This window comes from Ursus maritimus, unplaced genomic scaffold, assembly GCF_017311325.1.
Source record: "Ursus maritimus isolate PB19 unplaced genomic scaffold, ASM1731132v1 scaffold_17, whole genome shotgun sequence".
NCBI lineage: Eukaryota > Metazoa > Chordata > Mammalia > Carnivora > Ursidae > Ursus > Ursus maritimus.
Genome location: NW_024424119.1, coordinates 787,042 through 796,727, shown reverse-complemented (window position 1 = coordinate 796,727; position 9,686 = coordinate 787,042). Strand labels below are relative to the sequence as shown.

Sequence of the window (9,686 nt, the reverse complement as noted above, 5' to 3'; positions counted from 1 at the left end):
TCTCTTTATTCTGGTTAAGAGTTGGCTTGTGTATCTTGCTGCTCCCCTGTTGGGGGCATATATATTTATAATTGTCATATCCACTTGTTGGATAAATCCTTTAAGAATAATATAGTGCCCTTCTGTGTCTCTAACGATAGTCTTTAGTTTAAAATCCAATCTGTCTGATATGAGAATTGCTACCCCAGCTTTCTTTTGAGTCCATTGGCATGAAAGAGGGTATTCCATCCCTTTACTTTCTGTCTGAATGTATCTTTAGGTTCAACATGAGTCTCTTGTAGACAGCAAATGGATGGGTCATGTCTTTTTATCCAATCTGCAACCTTGTGGTGTTTTATGGGAGCATTTAGGCCATTTACATTGAGACTGATTATTGAGAGATATGATTTTAATGATGCCATGTTGCCGGTAAAGTCTTTGTTTCTATAGATTGTGACTTTCTGTTCTGTATCACTCTTGGGGCCTTTTTACTTTTATAGAACCTCCTTAATATCTCCTGTAGGGCTGGTTTCATGGTTATGAAATTGGTCAATGACTGGTGATTCTGGAAGGTCTTTATTTCTCCATCAATTATGAATGACAGCCTTGCTGGATAAAGGATCCTTGGCTGCATGTTTTTCTCTGAAAGAGCTTTAAAAATGCTGCCTCCACCCTTTCTCTCATTCCAGGTCTGTGTAGACAGGTCTGACGTAATTCTGATACCTTTGCCTTGGTACGTGAGAAATTTCTTTGCCCTGGCCACTTTCAATACTGTATCCTTGCATCTAATGTTTGCTAATTGCTCTATGACGTGATGTGGCATACGTTTGTCATGGTTGAGCTTGGGAGGGGTCCTCTCTGCCTCTTGGACACGAATGCTTGTTTCCTTTGCTAGATTAGGGTTGTTTTCAGCTACAATTTGTTCAAATACCTCTTCTAGACCTCTGTTTTTCTCCACCCCCTTGGGGATGCCGATGATTCTGACATTGGAACGTTTCATTGAGTCAGTAATCTCCCGTAACCTACATTCGTGGGAGTGGATTTTTTTGAGCCCAGATTTTATTTTAGCTTTCTCTTCTACTAACCCATCCTCCTTCTGCCTCATTCACCCTGGCCATCAGAGCCTCTAGTTTTGACTGCATTTGGCTCATAGCATTTTTAATTTCTGTCAGATTCACTCTCATTTGTGCCCTTAGAGATTCTATATTCTCATTAACATTTTTGTTAATACTTTTTTCAAGTCAACACATCATCTTGACCATTGTTACTCTGAATTCCATTTCTGATAATTTGGTTATATCCATATCCATTAGTTCTGTGGCAGAGGCCACAGACTCATTTTCTTTTCTTTGCTGGGGGGGATTTTTCCTTCTCGTCATTCTGATGAGGAGAGGTTGCGGGGTTGTCCAGAGCCCAAATTATTGACCGGGACCCAGGCCGTGCGCCCTTGTTTTATAGGGATCTTAGGGACGTAGGCTTCTTGATTTTTCAGCCTGCCTTCTGGGGGAGGGGCCTGCCGCACCGATACTCAGGCAACCCTGTTTGGGTTGAGACTCCGTGTCCCCTGCGAGGGGGAATGGGGGTGGGCACACTGTTAGCTGGTATTTCCAGGCTTTTGTTCTCTGGCGGCTTTCCCTGGCGGTTTGCTGTGTCTCTTCTGACAGTCAGAGCAGCAGTAGCCGAATCTCAGCCTCTGTTTCAGAACAGAGGGATCGCGGATCGTTCTCCACTGATGTTCTGGCCATTTTAACTCTGTTTCTGTTGGTGCTGCTCAACCCTGCAGCGTCCAGGGATGTGTACCCCACACCCAGCGTCCCAGCCCTCACTTCCAGGGCCATCGCGTCTCTGTCCTTTGTGTTTCTAACACCGCCAGCCGCCAGCCGTCCCGCGCGCTCCCAGAGCTCCCGGTCTCAGTCTGGTTCCCGTGAGCGCACCGGAGCTCCATTTCAGTCTGGCTGCACGCGTTCCCCAGCTCACGGTCTCAGTCTGCTCTCTTGCGGGTGCCGGTCCCCGAGTCAGCCCACTCCCCCATGCAGGTGGCTACCGCTTCCTGGCGCCCAAACGCGGCGGGTCCCTCCCCCTTCCGTTTATCTTCTGATATCTGTGCGCGGTTTCATGGCTCTCCACTTCGTACCTCAATACTCAGCGCTGGAGATGTTCATTTGTAGCGATCCAGATGTATCTTCCTGTGTCTCAGGCTGATTCCGTGGATGTTCAGGCTGGTCTGGTACCTATACAGCTCTACTCAGGGGACTGGCTGAAAAAGGGGTCCCCTACTCCTCCGCCATCTTAACTCCCCGTCCGGACATTGTCCATTCTGGGCACTAGAACATTCATTCTTATAGTTTCTACACGGGCCCACGTACTTCTTTATTATGATGTGTAGCTGGTTCTTTAAGTTTGGGCAAGTTCACATAGAGTTGTTGGGTCTGTTTAATAATAGTCAATCTTGTTCAGGCTGAATAAACCGTTCCTCATTTTCCAGAGCTGCTTGGGAGGTGAGCACGAGCCTCAGGTTTTCCAGGTGTCTGTACTGCAGAATTGTTGACAGGCCCAAGTTAGCAGGCAGTCCCAGGGTGATGGCTTCTCTCCTGTATCAAAGTATTGGCAACATCCAAAACGTATTTCATATCCATGTTTTGTCCTTCCCTGCTCCTTCTTATGACGATGCGAAATGATCAAACGCTGGGTGGACGTGAATTATAGATTTTATTTTTAAGTACTTTCCACACCCAGTGTGGGGCTTGAACTCACAACCCTGAGACAAGAGTCACATGTCTACTGACTGAGCCAGCCACATGCACCCCATTCCCCCTTTTAAATCTGCAATGTAAAAAGCTTTGTCAACTGGTAGTTGTTAAGCTCAGTAGAATTCAGAACCTTAAGCCTTCTTTCTAGACATCCATTCACAGTGCCAGAAGTGTAGAGACTGGAGGTTTCCATTTATTTCTTGTATCAACAAAAGATTTGTGTAACCTGCTCTTGTGGTTGGTAAGTATCTCTACTAGGCTAGGATGCATTTTTGCAAAGCTCTCTTCTTCCTTTTTTTCCATAGGATTATTCTGATATGACAAATCACATCAGGCAATGGAAATCATTTTATATTGTGATTGGAAGGATTTTCCCCATTTGTTTTTGTTTGTGTCTTGTTCTGCTCAATGAAGAGAGAATAATATATGTGCTGTCTAAGAGTTCAAGTAAACCATACCTGAAACAACTCATTGGGTTTCGTGGATATAAATCTATTTGGGTGACTTTTTGTTCCTGAAAAGATAGAAGAAGTTTATATTTTTGTCCAAGTTCCCTTTCTAGGACTTTCTTCTAAAATGAAGGCAGTAATAGTACTTACCTGGTAAGATTTTGGTGAGATTTAATGAATTAATGTATTTAAAGTGTGTAAAACAGTGCCTGGCACACAGTAAACACTCTTGTGCTGGCTGTTGCTGTACTCGTCCTGCTCAGCATCATTAAAGCTCGTATTGTTATTACTATTACAGTTGTACATATGCATGTGTTTCTCCCCTGTTGCTCTTCAGCCTATCACATGGAAAGGATTTGCAAACATCCACCCATTTGTGCCTCTGGACCAAGCTCAAGGTTATCAGCAACTTTTCCTTGAGCTGGAGAAAGACTTATGTGAACTCACGGGCTATGACCGAATCTCCTTCCAGCCTAACAGGTAAGAGATTTCTCCTGTCTTTTCAGCTATCTCTCATGGTATAATACCTGCCTCAAACTTTGAGGCTTGAAACAACAATTTTGTATCATTCTGAGAGGTGAGTAGACAGTTCAGCTCCATTGGGTGGATGGCTAGGAGGTCCAAAGTAGCCACATTCACATAGATGGCAAGTTAGTGATAGGCTGTTGGCTGGGCGTTCAGTTGAGGATGTGGACCTGGGCCTTGGTTCTTGTTCATGGAGACTTCTCCATGTGGTTGCTTGAGCTTCATTCATCCTGGAATGATGTCTAAGTCCAAAGTGGAGTGTTCCATGATGGAAGCATGTGGAAGCTGCAAAACTCCTTAAGGCTCAGCCTCTGAAGTTTCACAGCATGACTTCCAAAGCGTTCTGCCTATTAAAGCAAGTGACAGGGCCAGCCCAGTTTGAATGCAGAATGGGTGTGAATGTCCAGAGATGTGTTTCATTGTGGGCCATCTTTGGAAACTAGTTACGATATCCATCAGTGACATAGCATTAGAATTAGAATCAAGACACATGGTACCTCTGAACAAGCAGCAGTGTCACAATCGAGTAGGGTCAGGAGAACCTAGATCCTGGTTTGTTCTGTCACTAACTTTGAAAGTTCCGTGCCCCTCTTTTGGCCTCTGTTTCTTTATCTGTAAAGTAAAAACTCTGAAGAACAGTGACTTTTTTTTTTAAAACCAGAGGGCTCTAGCAACATTTCTTAGGTACTTGTTAAAAATACAAATGTCTGGGGGCGCCTGGGTGGCTCAGTCCGTTGAGAGTCTGCCTTCAGCTCAGGTCATGATAGCCCCACATTGGGCTCCCCGCTCCACGGGAAGCCTGCTTCTTCCTCTCCCACTCCCCCTGCTGGTGTTCTCTCTCTCTCTGTGTCTCTCTCTGTTCAAAAAAACCCAAATAAAATCTTAAAAAAAAAAAACAAACAAATATCTGTGTCCCACTCTAGGCCTGTTGATCATAATCTCCAGGGTTTAGGACTAAGAAACTTTATATTTAAGGAGGAAACAAATGATTCTGATATACAGCCGATTGGGAATCCACTGGGTTTGTGATCTGTCTTCATGGGAATAGATAGATGGATGGCTAGACAAACACTTTTAGCAGCATGAATTCACATTTTAAGTATTTTCAAAAGAGTTGCATGTCTGCCACTGGATTATCCACCTTCCGCTACTCGAAGTGTAAGCTCCACCAGCAGCGTCAGCATTGACATCACCCAGGAGGTTGTTAGAAATGCAGACTTCAAGATATAAAAATCAAATGATTTTTTAAAAAGATTTATTTATTTGAGTGGGGGGAGGGGCAGACAGAGAATCTTCAAGCAGACTCCCTGTCAAGCAAGAAGCCCAACAGCAGGCTCGATCTCACAATGCTGAGATCATGACCTGAGCTAAAACCAGGAGTTGGAGCCTTCAACCAACTGCACCACGCAGGCACCCCAAAAAATCAAATGATTTTAAAACTGAGACATTTATCATCTCACTCTCTGAAACAGAAAGTAATCAGATCTTAGATACAATCAAGCCCTCCTCCTGTTTGGTAACATAAGCTATACAGCAAAGTCATGCGCTTTGTGAAAACAGCATATGGGCATATGGCAAATGAGAGGACACAGAGCTCTTTTAATAACAGCCTCTCAAAGCCCTGATTTTATAAATAGGAAAGAATGACATTCATGAAAGTCAGACTTCATATCTTCATTAGAACATCGTCATCCATCCCCACCCCCTTTTTAAAGGAAGAGAGGAATCTGAGTGAATTAGTAACCTGAGGCAGTAATACCTTAATTAAATGTTGAAAATGCAGAAACTTCGCCCTCTAGTGATACAATATGGTTACATCTTCTGTGTCATATGGGAGAGGAATTGTTCAGGACTATTTTAACTCTGAAGTCATTAGCTTTTGCAGCTCATTGAGGGCCCAGCCAGGGTCCTGAAAGACTGACCTAAGGATGAGGAAACTTGCCTTCCCTTAAAGCAATGGTTCCCAGCCCTGGCTGGAAGTTGGAGTCATGTGGTGAGTTTATAAAAAAGATTCTCGTGTCCAGATCACAATCCCAGATTGAATTACAATCTTGATAGGGAAAGACAGGGTGAGGGAGAGACACAGGCATGAGTATGTCTTTAAAGCTTCCCAGGAGATTCCAATTGGAAGGCAAGGGTAAGAACCACTTTCTTAGAAGTTTCTCTGTTGTTTTTCTTATTATACCTAATGCTCCTTCTCTGTCCTGCTCTCCTCACTTGTATGATTGACAGTGAGGTTCAGTACCCCGTGTCAGTTTTGTAGGAGGGAAGGAAATCTTTATTAGGATGTCGTTTCTGTCAGTGATGCCTTCTCCACCTTCACAGATTCCCGGATAATAACACTCGTTTCCAAAGGCCGATTTGAAAGTGACAGGAGCTGAACCCAAAGTTGAGGCTTATTGAGGGATATTTTTGGTTCTTAGCAGAGGCTGCTATGACAAATGAGGAAATGCCCTACTCTTTTGTTGGGAAAATAGAGAGACCATGCTGCCAGAGATTAAAGTTTGGGGAAAAGAGGAAGGGATGCACCATATATTCTCTATGTAAGGATTTTATTTTTATCTTCTTACAACCCTTTTGGTTTATTTGTGCTAATCTTCTCTCCACAAGTGAATTCTATATCCAGGTCTCATAATCTATATTCTAAGTATTATAATTAGTCTACCACAGGGCTATTTATTGGTTAATTCATCATGATTTATTGCTGGCTACTGGCCACTGCAATCCAAGGTATTGATGTAGGCTTCATATTTATTGTAAGAAGAAATACAAGTTTTCTTGAATATTCTGTACAGAGGGAGAATTTACTGTATCACGTCAACCACTGAAATTATACTTCTGAAATACGGGGTGCAGTCGCAATTATTATCAAGGGACTATTTCCTGGTGTTTTCATTTAAACCTAATTGGAGTTGGTCAGTACGTCTATAGAGTTTTAGAAGCTCGTGACCAAGAAGTTTTGCATCAAAAATTTCTTATCCTTTTTTGTTATCATCTGATATTTAAAAGATAAAAATGGTAAAATTTTTAGGAAGTAACAGTAATATTTTGCAACTCTAAAATTTTTTGTGGTAAAATACGCATACCATGAAAATTTACCATTTTAACCATTTTTAAGGGTACGTTTAATAGCATGAATTCACATTGTTTTGCAACCATCAACACCAGCCATCTCCAGAACTTTTTTATCTTCTCAAATGAAAGCTTTGCATCAATTAAACAACTTCGCCTCGTTTCTCTCTTACCACAGCCTCTGGCAACCATGATTTTATTTTCTGCTGCTATTAATTGACTACTAGGTATGTCACATAGTTGGAACTATATAATATTTGTCCTTTTGTATCTGGTTTATTTCATCTAGCATAATGTCTTTATCCACCTTGTAGCATGCGTCAGCATTTCCTTTTTAAGGCTGAATAATATTCCCCTGTATATGTGGACCATATTTTGTTTATCTCTGCCCATTGATGGGCATTTGGGTTGTTTTCACCTTTAAGCTGTTGTGAATAATGCTGCTGTGAACATTGGTATACAAATACCTGAGTCACTGGTTTTAGTTCTTTTGGGTATATACTCAGATGTGACATTGCTGGACGTATGGTAACTCTTTAATTGTTTGAAGAATGGCCATACTGATATATCAATGCAGAGGTATAGGTGGGAAGAGGTATATGAGAAGAAGACAGTTATCTCAAGGTAGTAGAACTTCAATACTTTTTGTCCTTATGCTTTTTAATTTTTCCCCTTCCCTGTGCTTATGCTTTTTTAGATTACTAAAAACTTTTTTAACCATGATACGTGTTAGTATATAATCTAAAAAGAAGTTAATTTTATTGTGGGGCACGTGCATATTATGAAACAATTAAACACAACGTAAGGTGCTTGCAGATTCGTTTCTACCCTGGGCCCCCTGATCTCAGGATTTCTCCATGCACTGAGGGCATGATGAAGCTGGCTTTGACACTTGCTCTGGGTTTGGAGGCAAGACATATGCCACCTCAGTCTTAGTACTCAAACATAAAGTGAGAAGGTCTTGCAACAAGGCCAAAGGAACCAAGTTCTGCAGAATAGAATGATATTTAACACCAAGTGGACTCGTAACACAACTCTCCGGTTCTAGGATGACTGTGTAGGAGAACGGCACTTTGCAGGCACGAGCCTGAGTGTTGTGCACATGGCCCTGACTGCTCCTCCTCACCCTTGCTGGGCCCTCCCATACCGTCTTCAGCCCAGTTGAGTTCTACGTCATGCTCGCAGAAGGCTGTTCTTTCTCTAGTAGTCCTGCCCAGATACACACCGTCACAGGACCCTCTTCAGTGGATTTTTTTTCTGAAAGGGAATTCAGCTCAAAGGAAAGGTTAGCACCCAGAACATGTGAGACGCCAAACGACGTCCTCCTTCGTCACGGTGTGGGTTTCTCCCCCCACATTGCTCCATCTACAAACCTGGAGAGCATTTCCAGTTTGGGGACGAAAATAACCAAATAATATCTCATTACCTTTCCATTTCCTACTCTGCCCAGCACGGCTTGCTTTGACTTGTTCCCCCATAGCACTGTGACACTTTTACAATCATTCAGCAGCTCACAAATAGACTCCAGGAATTGCCGGGTTAGAATTATGATGTAATGTTTAAGGCAGACAGAAACAGTAATTAACACCTTCCATGGATATCTAAAGTGAAAGACACGCTGGGGTTATTATTAGCTGCCTTGGCCTATAAGAGTAAGGAAGTTGTTTTTTCTTTAAAAACAGCAAACCATGATCTTGAATGTAGATAGAGCTGTCAGTTGCTTTTCCAGAATCTCCTGCTGGAAGGTTCTTAAACAAAGGTGTAAACAGGACATAATCTATGGATCTCAAACTTTATTGTGAGTGAGAATCACCTGGGGGGCTTGTTAAATTGCTAAGCTTCACTGCCAGAATTCCTGATTCAGTAAGGCAGGGTTGGGGCCTGAGAATTTGCATTTCTAACAAATTTCTGGATGATGTTACTATGCTGGTTTGGCCACCATACTGTGAAAAACACTGGGGTTGCCACCATTCACAGTCCTGGCTGCTTATTAGAATTAGTTGGGGAACTTCTGAAGAATACTGATCCTCTCCCTACCCCACAAACTAGTTGCATCAGAATCTCCTCTTGGGGTGGGGGGTGGATTTCAGGAATCAGGGTTTTTAATACCCTCCCCAGGTGATTCTAATGTGCATCATTGGGTTGGAGAGTGTGTTGTCCTGAAGGAACACCAAAGAGGAAACTTAGTTAGATGACTATTATCTCCCAGCAGACTGAACTTAGAAAGTGCCCTTTGAAGACTAAGTCACAACCATCATGTGCCTATCAGGAGATACAGTAAAGAGAATCAAACACCTGATAGTTGCCACCTCCCACACCCCCTTTCTTAAGCTCATGATGGATATCACTGATGAGCTCTAACATGACTCATATCATGATAATCTTTGATAATGCTTTCCTACGGAGCCTTCACAACCCTCCTTTCAGAGAACTCTGGGAGGCCAGAGAGCAGAGACCCTCCTCTGGTTAGAGGCTGATTTCCCAAAGAAGCACTCAGAATGCCAGGAAGAAGAGAAAGAGGGCGAAGGATGAAGAGAGCCATCTTTGGAGACATAAAACACAGTGAGAAGACCTTCCCTTCCCCAATTTCCTTAACCCTCAAAAGTATACTTTGATTTTTGCAGTTTGTAAGACTTGGAGCAGCGGTTCTCACACTTGGTCACACCCACAGGATTTTTTTTTTTTTTAAAGATTTTATTTGTCAGAAAGAGAGCGAGCGAGCACAAGCAGGGGGAGTGGCAGGCAGAGCAGGCATACGAAGAAGCAGGCTGCCTGTTGACGAGGAGCCTGATGCAGGACTTGATCCCAGGACCCTGAGATCATGACCTGAGCCGAAGGCAGCTGCTTAACCACTGAACCACACAGGCGTCCCCACACAGGATTTTCTGATTCAATGCTTGAGAACTTGCTT

General features: G+C 42.9%; 1 protein-coding gene across 1 annotated transcript in view; it reads left to right on the top strand.

The window, feature by feature from the left end:
- Window positions 1-9,686, top strand: part of GLDC (glycine decarboxylase) — a 98,756-nt gene that overhangs the window by 51,736 nt on the left and 37,334 nt on the right. Inside the window, exon 14 of the mRNA XM_040632315.1 lies at window positions 3,516-3,658. Coding sequence (XP_040488249.1) covers window positions 3,516-3,658 — 143 coding nt within the window. The remainder of the gene's footprint in view (window positions 1-3,515; window positions 3,659-9,686) is intronic.